Source organism: Trichomycterus rosablanca, chromosome 12 (genome assembly GCF_030014385.1).
Source record: "Trichomycterus rosablanca isolate fTriRos1 chromosome 12, fTriRos1.hap1, whole genome shotgun sequence".
Taxonomy (NCBI): Eukaryota; Metazoa; Chordata; class Actinopteri; order Siluriformes; family Trichomycteridae; genus Trichomycterus; species Trichomycterus rosablanca.
The window spans coordinates 33,546,460-33,562,603 of NC_085999.1; the positions used below are offsets into that span (position 1 = coordinate 33,546,460).

The window sequence follows — 16,144 nt, forward strand, 5'->3', positions numbered from 1 at the left end:
ACATGGATAACTGCTGAGATTCACTTTTATTCAGCTACTAGAACATTAGTAAGGCTGAGCACTGATGGTTGCAAGACCTGGCTCACAGTCTGCTTCCTTATTCGTCCAAGGTGTTGGATGGACATCAGCATTGTCGGTGTGGACAGGCAAGACAGTAGGAACAGAGACAACAGTGGGGACATTGAGGGCATGGGTGAACTACCACTAACCTGTGTGTGTTCCCATTACCAGAAGTATAGATGCATTATGGGATGTTAAAATGCATTCATAATGGGTAAAATTAAAAATGTATTATCGCTTTATTGCTTTATCTTTAAACCTCAGACTGCAGCATCAAATAATCTTGAAGCTTTAGCTTTATACTGACAGGAAGTGTAATACACTACCACTTCCTGTCCCCCACAATGACAACTGACAGAGAAGAGGCTGGAGAAATGAATCAGCATTAAGGCACCACTTCAGCGTTCTCTCTGGAACCATACACCGGCAAAACAGGAAGTGGTTCTCAAAACAAGAGTTGGTTCTTTCAGGGTGAATTCAGTGTAAATGTCACAAATAAGGTTTGGCATGTTTTAGTTATGTGAAAAAATATTTGCCCCCTGATTGCCTCTGGTATTGCATAATTGTTACACTAAATGATTTTAGTCAACACATGATGTTAAACACAGAGAGCTCACACAAAAACAGAATGCCCTTCTGTTTTACACACACACACACATTACTGTAGGATTAATCTGTCATGCAGCAGTAATTACCTCTTCTTGGTCTAATTAGATATTTTATTGGACGAAAACACTTCTGTTACTTACAGTATCTGTGGACCACCTACTATATGAGCTTGTTGGACATCTCATTCCAAATTCATGGGTATGAATATGGTGTTATAGTGTATATACTGTATAGCTAATCTTAAACACTAAATAGCCCCAATACGTAAAAACTGCTTTCAGATAATGGGTTCATCTACTTAAATCACTGATGCAGAAAAGGTCAGTGATGAGGTCCCCGTAGACAAACCCTGGTAGTAGAATGGATGTTACTGAAGTACTCAACTCAAACTCAAAAGAAGCTTTATTGGCATGACAAATAAGGACATTCATATTGCCAAAGCAAGTTACAGGGAAATATAAACAATAAAAATAAGAAAGAACAAAAATATACAGAACAGTTACATGTGCAAAAAATATAGAATAGAATAAAATATTAATAAAAACAGTGCAAAATAATAACAATAAAAAGTATAATATTTACAATAATGAGGTAGTAAAACAATCAGTTTGTGCGTGTGTGTATGTGTGTATGAGACATGGTCACCCACTGTCCCTCACCTGGTGGCAGGTACTCAGTGAACAACCTTTTTTAACAAACCACTTCTTCAAATATCTGCCTGCAAGTGTAAGTTAGGTTTATGTTTGTCAAATCTCAAGAGAATAATACCTGTCCAATGCATAGTTTCATCTAAGAAGTGTACTGAAGGTAAAATACAAGGCAGGCCCTAGAGGAAATGACTTGATAAGTTGTGTGTGCAGAAACTGGAGTGGGCTGCACAGAGCCCTGACCTGAACCCTATTCAGCAGAATCAGTATGAATTGGAATCATTTTTCCAAATCTAGTCAAAAGCTTTAATTCCACATTAATGCCTGTGGGTTTAAATGTGATCAGGTGTCAGGTGTCCATGTTATGTTTTGTCCACTCTAATCAGTATAAAGTTGTTAGTGAAGTGTGTGCATAAATGTACAAAGATCAAAACTACTTTGTATCATTGCATTTAAGACAGGAAGTGCTGTCAGTCTGAAGTTAGACTAAGGAACGGGAAGTGGTTACGGGAAGTTTCAAAATAACTCGTTATACCAGTGATCTACATCTCCTTTTATAGTCAAAACACACAAAGTGCACTGTTCGGTTTTCTCTTAATGTCTCTTCCAATCATTATTTATAAACCTGTTTAAATAATTTAATTCTCTCAGTGGATCAGAATTTTAAAAATTGAAAAAAGATCATGTTTTATAATTTAAATTTAACCTTTTTACTTAATCGTGTCCAAGTGTTTTTCTTAATGAAATGCTGGATTACAAATGCATGATAATGAAAATCACTGCCCTCTAGTGTCTTGATATAAGTGTAACATACGAAAGCTTAAATAACCTGCTAAAATAATACTTTTAATAACTCTCCTGATTAGAAATATCACAGCTTAACAAGGCTTCTAGTAGCAGCTTTCTATTTTTTTTTTTTTTTCCAAATATGTCCATTCTTTCTTTTCCCTCTACAAATGAGAATGGTAACACCTATTCTGTAGCACTGATGCATGTGAGGGTTCATGTTATGGGCAGACACCTGGGTTAAACAATCAGAAAGAGTAAGGAATGTTTACAGGCAGCTGTGATGAGTACCCACTGACTGTGGTCTGTGGAGAAACGAGCCATCAACCACCAATAGGTTGTTGGGCCGCCAAGACTCATTGACATTGACTGGATCCCAGTGTTAGCAGACTAGAAGAAGACAAAATGTGGTAGAAGTATGCAAGTTTTGTTTTACTTAAGTAAAGGAGGTTTCAGTTTTTAAGCAAAAAACTTTATTTTTAAATAAAGTATTAGGGCAGTTGTAGTTATTGACAAAATAAACACAATCATGACAGGAAAAAATCAAAGAAAGAAACTTCAGTGGTCTGCACAGAGCCCTGACCCCAGCCTCAGTAAACTGGAACATCAATTGATGCTTACTTGACCAACATCAGTGCAAAGCCATATAAAAGCTCTTTTTACTGAATTGGCACATATTCCCTCAGACATACTTCAAAGTCTTGTGAAAAGCCTTCTCAAAAGAGTGATTGTTGTTATATCTGAAAACATCACATATAGGTCATTCTATTATTTGTTTTTGAAGTGGACTAGCGTAATTTACTGATTTAGTTGATTGTACAGCACTATATGATTACAGTGAATGTACAACAATTAGCCATTAATCATGTTTTCGCTAGTTGTAGTTCTATTACAGTACAAAACTACAAGTTTATAAGTGTAATATACTACGAATCCCATAAACACCCACTTCTTCTGTCATGTTGTTTGTCAAATCGGAAACGCGTAAGCGTCACCTAACCCGGAAGAGTTGCTCCCAGGGTGACGTTGAATGTTGTTGTAGGAGAGAAGATGGTGTCTCCGGATCAGTTGGTGCCGGACCTGGCAGATAAGGAGACCCGGACCCGAGAAAAGCTCGCTCTGTGGGACCGCAGCACCGACCCGAGCGCCCCGCTCACCGACAAACAAACCGACTCGGTGCTGGAGATCCGCAGTGCCGCAGAGACGCTCCCTGTTCCATCTGAGGCGAGTTTACCTGTAACGGCTTGTGATTGGTTGCGTCCCAAATAATACAGTACTTCACTAGATAGGGTAGATAAATAGTCCACTACTTAGGGAGTTTACCTAAAAAGAGTGCGTTTAATGCTGTCTCGTGAAAGCTATGAAAATATAAATACTTTTACAGTGTGCAGAGTACATTCTAACTTTTGAGTAAAGCCCCTTTTTACTATTTTGTATTGTAGGCGGTGTGTAATTTGAGACAGCAGTGGAGCTGCTTCTGTCAGTACTACTAGTACAATGCAGAGTCACTACGCTTTAATCTTTTCTTATAATGCTGAATAGAATCAGTTCAGCTTCGTTCTATAATAGTGTTTATAATGTGGCTCATTTATGGTGTACTGATATCAGAAACTTCAGACTCTGTCCACATTCATCCACGTCCCAGCTTCAGACTCTTTGCAGAATTGCAATTTGCACAATATTGCATTTGTATGCACATTACTGTTTTATATTTCTGCTGCTATAAAAACCATACACTGCTATCTGTATATCAGAAAATGTTTTTACCTCACTTATCATTTACTTAGTACCATGTACTGGCCAACACTACTCTTGTCTCTAGTCTTGTCTTCCTCAATTACTTTTTTAGATTAGAAATGTTTTTGTATTTATTGTAATGTTGTTTATCTTCACTGTGTATATTGTATTTTCTTGCACTTTTTGTTTTGTGTTGCACCCTGGTTCCTGGAGGAACGTTGTTTTGTTCCAGTGTGTACTCCTATATAGCTGAAATGACAATAAAGCCTCTCTTGAACTCTTGAACCCTTGAACATGAAGACACGGCAAAGTGTACGAAAACTCGAACATGTGTGATGGGAAACAAAATTTTATAAAAACATAGTTTCTAATCTGTCATTAAGACTTGTAATGATCAGTATTCAGGTATGTGATGGCATTGCGTAGATAGTTTTATCCCAACCAACAAAATAAGCCAATTAGAAAGTGAGGAAATAAAAAAAAATACCTATAAAAAAGGCCTATACAGCAAACATCACTGTAAGGCAGTATTATTTCTATTCTAGTGGGATAGTCTCTTCCAGGATGACAGTGCCCCCATCTGTTGATTTCAGGTCCAAAATATAAATATTATTGACTATAGTAGAAAATTCCAGTCAAGTTCCTAATCAGTGTATGCAACTTTGATGTAGGATTAGTTTTTATTCTGTTTTCTGTCTTTCTGATTTCATTAATTCTGTCCGATTCTATCTTGATTCTTTTTCATCCCATCTAATTTGGTCTGATGTGTGTGTAAATATGGTACAAATTATTTTTCCCCCGTAGTTGCCGATTGAGGATCTGTGTGATCTGTCGTCTCGCTCTCTGCTCTCTTCATTCACGACTGCTGTTCCAGCCTCCACCGAGGACATCCTGATGAAGGGCTTCCAGACACTCCAGCTTGAGAATGACAGAATAGAAACAGCTCAGCAGGTATCAGCAATGTACAAAGACTTACATAAGTATTTAACCCTCCTGTCATAAACACCAAAGTTTACCTAAAGAAACTTGCTCCAGTGTTATTTCCTGCTTTAATATTGTATCAGTATAGACAGTATAGCCCTAATTTGGTGTTTTTTACTCTTTATTTCCTATTTTGAGTTTTCTTTTTTTAATATTTTGTTTCTGTAGTTTTTCTCCTGGTTCTCCAAGCTGCAGGCTCATATGGACCAAGAGGAAGGAGCTAAATACAGGTACACTACATTTCTATATCTCTATTCCACACTATGCTGATGCTGGTTGCGCTACCTGGCACTCGGGTGGTCCAGCGTTAAAACACGCTAGCACACCAGAGCTGAAATTTCGAACATTAGAGTTTGAATCTCAGTTTGCCACCGGCATGCCGGGTGCTTTTACGGACGATGATTGGCTCATTCATAGAGTGGGATTGGGGTTGATCGAGGGCAGCTGCACAATGAAACAGGATATAATGAGGATCAGTGCATGACTCTCTGTACACGATATGAAGCCCCATATGAACCTGCCTAGTGTGGGTGAAAAGCAATGGTTGTGGCTCTCCTAAGAATGGGATTGCAGGCTTAAATATGAATCAGGTAATTGGGTGAGACTAGATTGCAAGAAAACTGAGAAAATGTATAAATAGAGTAGAAAAATGGAACCTAATGTATTTATTATACTCTGTCTGCCTCTCTGTCTCTCTTTCTATTTTTGTCTCTCTCTTTTCCTCTGTCTCTCTTTTTGTGACTATCTCTCTCTGTGTTGACAGGAGAACTCGGGAGAGTTTAAACTGCTATCAGGAGCAGTGTGATTCTATATTATCAAATGTGAACGAAGCTCTTGATCACTTGGACTCACTTCAGAAACAATATTTGTTTGTATCTACAAAGACGGGAACTCTGCACGAGGCCTGTGAGCAGTTACTGAAAGAGCAGGTAGGAATGCTGAACACACTGAATGTTTTCTTTACTCATTTCTGATTGTATGTTATTACATGTTTGTCTCTAAATGATTTTCAACATTTCAACTTACACTAATGAGCCAAAACATTAGGACCAACACCCATAGTTCATATGTTAAATGCAGCAGGTCTGTTCAGCATAAAGATCTCAGTAACTTTTTGATAGTAAGCAGGTCATTATGACCAGATGATTGGGTTGAAGTTTCTCCCAAACAGCAAGGGGTGTCACAGGCAGCTGTGGTGAGCATGCACCAACAGTGGTTCGAGGACAAGCCAGAGGGCATAAAGGCTATGGTGTCTGGTACAGACCAACCACCTCAATTCTGTTATACTGTGTTTTTAATATATCAGAATGATCCACTAGAATACTATGTTACTATAATTTTATGCCCTTATGCTTACTTGTGTTTTAGTCTGAACTGGTGCAGCTGGCTGAGAGCATTCAGCAAAAACTTTCCTACTTTAATGAGCTGGAGAATGTGAATACAGTACGTATGATTTGCATTTCTCATTTCTACACTTTATTTATTAACTGCATTTTTTTGTGCTAGGCTGTAGATGAATGAGATCATAATATCACAGAATAAGAATCATATGAAAATTTTATAAAAAAATATGTGGAAAATGTAATATTGTCATATTTTTAAATGTAAGTTTTCGGTAGGTTTGTTCACTAGGGGTGTGAAAACATTTGCAAAAGACCATGTATAATTAAACCTGGATCTGTTATTTAATGTGTAATTGTTGGGATGTTGTTGCAGAAGCTGAACTCTTCAACGTTATCGGTAAACAGCGAGAGTTTTATACCGATGCTTTCCAAATTAGATGACTGCATTGAATACGTTTCATCACACGTAGGTTTTAAACATTTAATTTCATTTGCCCGGATATTTGTCATAATATCTGATCTGATCGACCAAGTGTTCCTAACTCGGGTCCAAGGAACACGTGGGAACACCTGTCCTGCACAGATGAAAGATTCCTTATTCCAGCTAATGATGAAGCTCTTCTGAATGTGAGCAGGTCTGTTAAAAATAGAGAAATCCTTACACTGTGCAGGACAGGAGGTCCTCAGGACTGAGGAGTAAAACCCCTGAACCAAAGCAATAAAAAAAGATTTCTTGGTTTTAATGTTATTTTGTGTTTGATTGTCTTTAGCTTCTTATTAGCTTTAATGTAATTTTGAGTTTATTAAAAACAGAAGCTGTTATAAAAAGAAATAATGTTATTGTCAAATGTTTATATTTATTTTATCTTTTTTTCTTCCAGCCCAATTTTAAGGATTATCCAGTTTACCTCACAAAATTCAGACAGTGTTTGTCCAAAGCTTTACATCTCATGAAGACTCACATCATCAACACATTACAGAATCTCACTAACCAGCTTACCAAAAGGGTATGAATACTTTTATACTTCTAGCCTGAGCTGTTGAACAGAAACCGTAGCCGTAGTTTATTAAGACTCTTGGAGACTTTTAATTCTTGCTTCACCTGTTTTCTGGGTGTTTCCTTTATATCTGACTATCTAGACAAATGTTCTCTCAGCATGAGGTGACAGGTTGGGTTTTGTAGGGTTTTTTTTGGTGATGAACCACAACTTAGTAAATTAAAACCTTTTTGGGAGGGGGTTGCTAAAATGTTTATTTTTTTTCAGCAGGACCCCATGAGCACAGCGAGCTCCGACAACGCCTTCACACTTTACTATGTGAAATTCAGAGCAGCCGCACCCAAACTCCAGGTAATATAAACTTTATTTATTTAATGTTAAACAAACACAGTGTAACAAAGAGGCCATATTCCCTCATACAGATACACCAGTAGGATAAGAGAAAAGTGTGTTCATCCTTATCACTCAGACACTGACTATTAAAATGTTTACACACCTGTATGTGGTCATGGCTATTGTTAAATTGAACACGCTCAAAGCAAGCAGAGAACACGAGTGTATTCAGCCACCGCACTTTGTGAGGAGGATGGTTAAGCATGCAAGGAAGAGGAGGTTTACATGAAATCTACTATTCCCCACTGTTACAAAACATAGCTTGTATAGGCTTTGTTAGTCAGCATGGTTACTCTGACCGGTCAGCAGCCCAGTATGCAGCAAGCTGTGATGCACTGTGTGTACCTTAATATTGTTATCAATAATTAACTCTTTGTTTGATTCCAGATGTTGATCGAGCAGATTGAACAAAGATCAGAGAAAATCCCAGAGTATGTACTTCATAATCTGCACCGTTCAGTTATTATGCTAACATGTTTATTTAAATGTATTTGCAGCGTTTAGCAATTTCACAGTGCAAACTTCAAGTGGGCTGAAACACATGAATTCAATAGCTATAAGTGGTGTCCCAAATCTTTTGTCCATGGGGTATTATTGCTTATGGTCAGGTGTTCACAAACTTTTGTCTATATAGTGTTTGATGTGTGTGTGTGTGTGTGTGTGTGTGTGTGTGTGTGTGTGTGTGTGTGTGTATTAGGTATCAGCAGTTGTTGGATGATGTTCACCAGTGTTACTTGGATCAGCGAGAGATTCTTCTCAGTCCTAGCATCAGATCCACCATCACTGACCTTACCAGCCGAAACAACAAGGATCACTGTGCTCTGGTGAGAACGCTCATAACGTCGGTCCTTTTATCCAGGCTTTCTTTACTCATTCTAATTTGTAATCATGCTTTATCTGATCCAGTGTAGTTCTGCAGGAGAGACTAAATCTCAATTCTCTGGTTTGCTGAATGGTGTGTGTGTGTGTGTGTGTGTGTGTGTGTGTTCAGGTGAGAAGTGGTTGTGCATTCATGGTCCATGTGTGTCAGGATGAACATCAGCTTTATAATGAATTCTTCTCCAAACACACCAGCAAACTGGAGTGAGTGATCATCCCCTCCTCTACATTCAGAAAACAAACCATTTGTTTGATTAACACTACATGGCCAAAAGTATTGGACACCTTCTACACACAAATCCATACACTTTGGGGTTGGTCCTTTTTTCGGCACTATGTATTTGGGTAGGAAGCATTCTAATGACACTTGCCAAATCTATACTTGTCTGTCAGCCTACCAGATAATGAAGCTTAATTTTTCACTGCTCTGTAGTCCTATGACTTTACTTTATATAAGTCAAGCAGCTCCCTGGCATTGCACATGATGATCGTAGACCTGATCACTTAAACCCATAAAAATGACAAACTGCCAGGCGACATCCTAGAACAGTGCTGCTTTGTCACTGAGCTTTGTGGAATGATGATTCCACTATCTTTTAAAATAAGTAATGCCGAAATAGCCAAATTTACTGGTGTCTACATACTTTAGGCCATGAAGAGTACTTAGCATGTGATTTTGCACATTGACTTGAGTGTTTAGTTTAATATGTAATATGCAGCCCATCTCAGTTTGTGATCAGCTGTTAATTATTTATTTATGAATCATTGTTATATATGTGTTTTTTAGCGAGCTGTTGGAGAAACTGTGTGTGTCGTTGTACGATGTTTTCCGGCCGCTCATCATCCATGTGGTGCACCTGGAGACACTGTCTGAACTTTGCAGCATTTTAAAGAATGAGATGTTGGAGGATCATGTCCACAACAATGGTTAGAACTTATCCAGATGTTTTTAATAGTGTAGAATGTTCATAATAGTCATTATTAACCTCCTAAAGCCATTTCCCAGAAAGAAACCCCATAAACTTCCATAAATCACTAAACTGGAGCTTTGAAAGGATCTGCCATTAAGAATGAGATAAACTGCCTGGTGTGCTTGTAGGGACATATCCAAGAAGACTTGCAGCTATAATTGCTGCCAAAGGGGCATCTACTTAGTATTAAGTAAAGGGTGTAGATACTTTATTTAGTGACCTCGCTGTTTCTTCCATTGTGTATACAGCGGCACAATTAGGAGCATTCGATGCTGTGGTGAAGCAGATGCTTGAGGATGTTCAGGAACGACTGGTCTACAGAACTCACATCTATATTCAGACCGACATCATCGGATACAACCCTGCACCAGGAGACCTGGCCTACCCTGAAAAACTTCAGATGATGGAGGTCAGAGGAAAAAAACACTTCACAGATCCTAGTTTTGGTTATTATTCTGGTGTCTGAATGTAAAAGTAATTTGTATGTTTTAGAAAATTGCTCAGTCTCTGAAGCAGGAGCAGACCAGGCTTGCTGGTTCCTTCTCTGATGTTCAGCTGGAGGAATCTGACTCCTCTAGAAAGACTGGAGCTCCAGGTGACTTGAAATAAAAGCACAAGTGTGTTTTTGTAAAATGCTTGCTTTTTGTGCAGTTCTTACTGTTGGTGCTTTTCCAATTGTGTTAATGGACGTGACCTACTTTCGCCAAACTGTTGTTGATTGGTCATTACCAGGCATGCCCAATAGTCGGAGAAGGCAAAAAACAAAGGACATCAATTTCTCACACAGTTGTTTTGTCTGTTAGGTGGCGTCTCTCCTGCTGATCTACATGGGATGTGGTATCCAACTGTCAGGCGCACGCTAGTGTGCTTATCTAAACTTTACCGCTGCATTGATGTAAGTACACACACACACACACACACAACATTCTGTTTGACAGAATAGAGTTCAACCCAAATTTGTTGTTTTTAGGCACAGAACTAAGTCCACTAAAGTATTGGGACACCCCTTCTAACCGGAGTAATAAATCAGTTATGTTATGAACATGATATGCTTTCAACTTTGCAGCAACAGTTTAGGGAAGGCTTCTTCCTGTTCCAGCATGACTGTGCCCCTGTGAACAAAGAAAGTTCTATAAAGTTATGAAACAAAGTTTGGTTTAAAGGAAATCCAGTGGCCTGCACAGATCTTCAACCTCAGCCTAACTAAACAGCTTTGAAATGATGATGAAGTTGATGCTTACTTTACTAATATCAGTGTCCAGCCATACAAATGCTCTTTTGACTGATTAGCACAAATTCCCACAGACATACAATACAGGTTCTGATGTGAGTTTTGGGTCCTCCTGGAACTTACTTTTTTGTGCTAGTGTAAAAGTATCAAGACACTGCTTTCAGGTACAAAAAACAGATGTTTGGTGTGTGGTATTTTTGTATGTTTCAGACATTGTATAATGTTTTCCACATTCCAAATGTCACAGGTTCTACCAAGTGTATTCATGACCTCTTTAATATTAGCCTGTTTCTCATGCTGAACGCTGGACTGTTCTGCTTTACAGAGAGCAGTGTTTCAGGGTTTGTCTCAGGAAGCTCTGTCCGCATGTATCCAGTCTCTACTCAAAGCTTCTGAGTACATCCTCAATAACAAGGTATGGGAAACAAAACCCAAAATGAAGATCAGTCACAGTTTCATGTCTTACAATGCTCTGTCCACAGAATCCTGAAAAGCACATTCTTACCTGGTTTAAGTAGCTGTGACGGTTGAATATGTGGAGTGTAATGTTTGTTTGTGATAGTCAGCATTTAGTTTTGATTTAAAGCTCATGTTGTATTAAATGTTTTACAGAGTCAGATTGACGGGCAGCTCTTCCTTATCAAGCACCTACTCATCCTGAGAGAGCAGATCGCTCCTTTCCACACAGACTTTGCTATTAAAGAAATATCACTGGATCTAAAGAAGACCAGAGGTGGGAAAGCTAATATGAAAAAATAATTATTTCATGTCAAGATTATACTTACTGCGTGACCATGTGCATTAAGCTTGGGATACAGCACCTAGTTATTTGTTTACAGACGCAGGTCAGTCAGCTGTCAGTGAAGCAGCATGAATAATTATATAAATACAGAGCAGCTCATTGGTTTCACTTAAAAAAAAAAAACTTGCCATTTTGTTGGGTTGTAATTCTATAAAACGGCCCCTTACTAAACTACTGCTTTATGTTTTTGGGCCCAACAGAGATACCATTGGAAATCTATGAATATTATACAGTACCCTTGTACCGAAGTGTCATTTTTAGCTTTTTGGGACAATTATTGTTTAACATTAAAATTGAACTTCACTAGGACTTGGACCTCCAATTTGGTTCCACTTCAGTAGCTTTGAGAGCTAAGTGACTTCATTAAAGTCTCAAAACAGGCTCAAAATCCCTAGTTTGATTGTTTGTTCCAGATGCTGCTTTTAAGATCCTGAACCCCAAAGCTGTGCCAAAATTCTTCCGGCTGAACAGTCACAACGCTATTTTGGAGTTCCTGCTTGAGGTAGCGGTTCCATCCATGTATCCTCTGTGTAAAAATGCTTTAATTGTTAATTGGGTTGAGTTTGCTTCATCTCTCCCTCATTTACATTGACTAGGGCACTCCTGAGATTAAGGAGCACTACATAGACTCAAAGAAAGAAGTGGATCGACATCTGAAGTCCAGCTGTGAGCAGTTCATTCAGCAGCAGACCCACATGTTTGTAGCTAATCTGGAAGAATTTCTCACCAAGGTGGGTTTGGAAGTCCAGTTCTTTAGCAGTATTTTCAAGGTCACTTATACCTTCCTAGATGAGTTGTTTCTGAGACCTTTACATTGGCTCTTACTGTACGTAATCCACTTGACTGATTTACATTTTTTAAATTGGATATAGTGTTCTGATGTAAGAAATGAATGCAGATCCTCCAGCCAATAAGAAGCAAGGATTTTTCACATCTAATGTAATTATTATTACTGTCTGCATGGCGGTTTAGGTATCAGCATTAAAGTCGATGGCAGTTGGAGGAGGACCGAGCTACCAGCTCTCCCAGCAGCCCTGGGCACAGCCTGGTAGGTTTCTACTGTTTTCTACTATCCATAGTCCCAGTTGCCAAAAGTCAATAGACCCCCAACATCTAGATGTTGCATCTGGAAAGCTTTTCACTAGATTTTGAATCATGATTGAATCATTACTGAGGTCCAGGAGCTGCTGTCGGAAGATGCTGATTACTGCTGGCTTAAAGTTAGTGTTCCAATTCATCAAGTATTAGATGGAACTATGGTCAGGGCTCTGTGCAGAAACTTACCAAACCATTTCCTTATTTATAGGTATATATTTATATGCTAAAAGAGGAATGTTGGAGGCACTTAAATGACATTGTGGCCAGTAGCATTACTTTAGAGTCCAATTCCAGTAATGGCTTTGTGTTAAAGTCCAGTGATGGTGTACTTTACACCACAGTCCACTCTTGGCATTGTACATTATGATCTCAGGCTTGTATGCTGCTGCCTGGTCATGCGAACCCAGTCTCATAAGCTCCTGATACACAGTTCTTGTACTGTTGTTGCTTCTGTGAATTTACGGATTAGCTACTGTTGCTCCTTGATGTTTCCAATTTTCCATAACAGCACTTACTGTTGATTAGAGGAGCTCTAGCTGCTGATCTGACTTTTCTGGAATCATAACAGTGTCTTGTTAAATGTCACTGAGCTCAGATTGCCGGGCTGTATACCTTTATGCAGCTGTTAGCAACAAACCTGAAGTAACTAAACCAACTGATTAGACTGGGTGTCCACATAATTTTGGCCAATGCTGCCATTACGTGTACTCAGTCTGGAATTAATTTAATCATGTTTATCTTCTGTTTTTTTATGTAAATGTGTAGCTAAGATCAATGACCTGGTGATGTCCACGTATCGAGTGATGAAGACCAAACTGCCACTGACTCTACAGAGCATGACGTTATACCTTGCTAACAAAGATACTGAGTTCATCCTATTTAAACCTGTCCGGGTAAGATACCAGCACAACCTCATTTGACCTCATCTATAAAACACTCACAAGCTTATCTTAAGGGGTTAGAAAGATTTTGGTTATGGGGTACTGTAACACAGTCTCCCACACATGGGTAGAATAATGGGGATTAAGGCTGTGCTATGCTTCCTCATAAGACTGCTTCCAGTTCTTTTATGCTCAAACTGATCATCAGGTGGAACTGAAGCTCCACTCACATCCATTCTCATTTCATTAACCAGTCATGGGAGGTATGAGTACGTGTTCCAAACCCCTTGGCCCCTAACATCCCTATTAACTCCAACATGCTCAATCTTTCAGCCAGTAGCGCCCTCTGGTGGCAGATCTCACCACCAACTGTAATAACAAGGTGTAGTGATGTATGGTGTTAGTTCTAATCTCCACATTGCTGTGTGTGTTTACAGAATAACATTCAGCAGATCTTCCAGAAAGTCCACACAGTATTGCAGGAGAAGTACAGTGGGGAGGACCTTCAGATCATCGCCTGCCCCTCCATGGAACAGGTCAGCTTACTGTATTACCGGGCGGTGACCATGTTAACCATTTCACAGCAGCACTTTATTAGCGGCTCCGGTTCCCATAATAAAAGTACTCTTCCTTCCTCAAATGAAGAAATTAAAACTTCGAACCAACCCCATCAGCTACTAGATCATACATCAGCTCATAAACATTTATCTTCCATAGATTGACTAATTAAAACTGATTAAGCCTAGTCAGATGTGTTGGTATAGCGTTAGTTTACAGCAGCAAGAAAAAGGAGGTGCGTTGCTGTATTAGGACCTGGACCGTTTGTGGTTGGTAGAATAGAGCGCCTTTGTTTGTCATAAATAAATATACAGTACAATGCAATTCGTTTTCCACATATCCCAGCTTGTTTGGAAGCTGCGGTCAGAGCGCAGGGTCAGCCATTGTACAGCACCCCTGGAGCAGAGAGGGTTAAGGACCTTGCTCAAGGGCCCAACAGTGGCTGCATGGCAAAGCTTGAGAGAATTATTTACACTCAATCTGAAACATACCTGAGAAGAAGGTAAAATCATCTGTTAGCCAATGCTGAGGTGTAACTAGGTGATGCAGCATGACACACACAGATCCAAAGTACAAAAGCAAGTTCACCATCTGACGTTATTTGAGTAGCCAACGTTCTGATCTGAACCCAGCAGATCATGACTGATACGCTGGATAACTAAAATTCTTCCATAGTGAGGTGAAAATCTTAACAGATTATGAAAGTGTTTGTACTGATACAGGTGTTAATTTTTTTTTTTCTTGGTTGGTTTAATGGGGGGGGGAGGTTTATTGTGTGTTCAGTAAGAGCTACAGTTATGAGCTGCAGTTTTCACATGAACCTAAGCTTTCTGGAGGGATAAATGAAGTAATTTGTTGTTTTCTGGTGTTACAGGTTAATCTGATGCTGTCTGTCAGTAAATAAACCAGACAAGGTTTTAAAGCTCCACTAAATGACAGATCAGACAGATCAGGACCAAAGCTGAGTCAACTTAACACACCATGTGTCTGTTTGTGTGTGTGTGTGTGTGTGTGTGTGTGTGTGTGTGTGTGTGTGTGTATAATAATAATATATATTAGGACATTGGGATCTGGTGGATGGTGTTGGTGTGTAGGTAGGTGTGTTCTGTATGAACATTTGTATTATATATTCTGAGAAATGTGTGTGTACAGAACTAATAATAATCTGATGATGTGATGAATGAAGGACATGGAGAAGAATGACACTTAATGGACTGTAGTGCATATTAAACCTTTTTACTCTAATTATTAAAGAAATGTTTATTTGTTTGTTGATTGGGCTATGGCTCAGTGTGATGAGGAATTCTTTTGTGTTTTATTTATTTGTGGTTCTGGCAACGTTTGTTGGTTCTTTATTAGCACCTTTTCCTTTAAAGCTGCAAATTTCTTCTCATTTTTGTTCTTCAAGAACCGCCTGGTTAAAGTTCTCATGCTAAAAGTAACGCTGGTGCAGCATATAGTGTGGGTGGTGAGAAATCCAGGGTTCTGAATACCTGGGGTTAATTCTTGTATGTTAAAATGTTGCTGTTTCTGGGTTTACTTCCTACACTTCCACCCCCTAATAACATGCAGAAGATGGATTGGCTGCTCTAAATAAATAAAGAGTAAAGGTGTGTGTTAATGACAGGGTGTGTGATGATTAGGCTCCAAAATACCATTACAGATTAAGTAGTGCTGGTTAGCATGAATGAAGAGGTATGGTACATACGTCTTAATTCATGCTAACCAGCACTATTTAATCTGCTGATGATTCATTGAGAAGAAAGAAGTGGTGATGGGAAGTGACTGAATGAAGACCTGTCAGATTAAATGGCAAGCATTTGTGTACATTAAAGCAAACATGATGCACCTGAGCACAGTTTGGGACACCAAACAGTTTAGATTTTTTTTTATTCTGTAAAGAAGTTTTCACTTCATCATTTTGGGTAATCTGGTGTATATTGAAGGTAAAAATGGTAATTATACCCATTCAAAATCAAATCCACAACACAATACAGTCTGCAAAAAGTTACATGGTGTGAATACTGGACTTTCTGGTTAAAACACATTTATTTCCAATTATGATGGATAAAATAATAAGCATATATATTTATTTTTTTCGATAAACAATATTCTAAACAGACAAAAAGAATTTTGGAATGTAAGTAGTCAAAAACACACCATCAGAAAT

General features: G+C 38.8%; 1 protein-coding gene across 2 annotated transcripts; it reads left to right on the forward strand.

The window, feature by feature from the left end:
• The first annotated feature begins 3,128 nt into the window (after positions 1-3,128).
• cog3 (component of oligomeric golgi complex 3) lies at positions 3,129-15,249 on the forward strand. Of its 2 annotated transcripts, none has more exons than XM_063006028.1 (23): positions 3,129-3,326; positions 4,644-4,790; positions 4,989-5,050; positions 5,584-5,749; positions 6,189-6,263; positions 6,537-6,629; positions 7,045-7,170; positions 7,432-7,512; positions 7,942-7,985; positions 8,252-8,378; positions 8,546-8,637; positions 9,221-9,360; positions 9,653-9,813; positions 9,897-9,999; positions 10,208-10,299; positions 10,961-11,050; positions 11,248-11,368; positions 11,851-11,939; positions 12,034-12,168; positions 12,410-12,485; positions 13,301-13,428; positions 13,854-13,952; positions 14,849-15,249. In XM_063006028.1, exons 1-23 carry the CDS (start codon positions 3,153-3,155, stop codon positions 14,876-14,878), a joined length of 2,451 nt encoding a protein of 816 aa, XP_062862098.1. In that variant the 5' UTR covers positions 3,129-3,152; the 3' UTR covers positions 14,879-15,249. The 2 variants fall into 2 exon arrangements, with proteins under 2 accessions (XP_062862098.1, XP_062862097.1); XM_063006027.1 differs by having other exon boundaries at positions 3,130-3,326; positions 7,429-7,512.
• Positions 15,250-16,144: the final 895 nt, after the last annotated feature.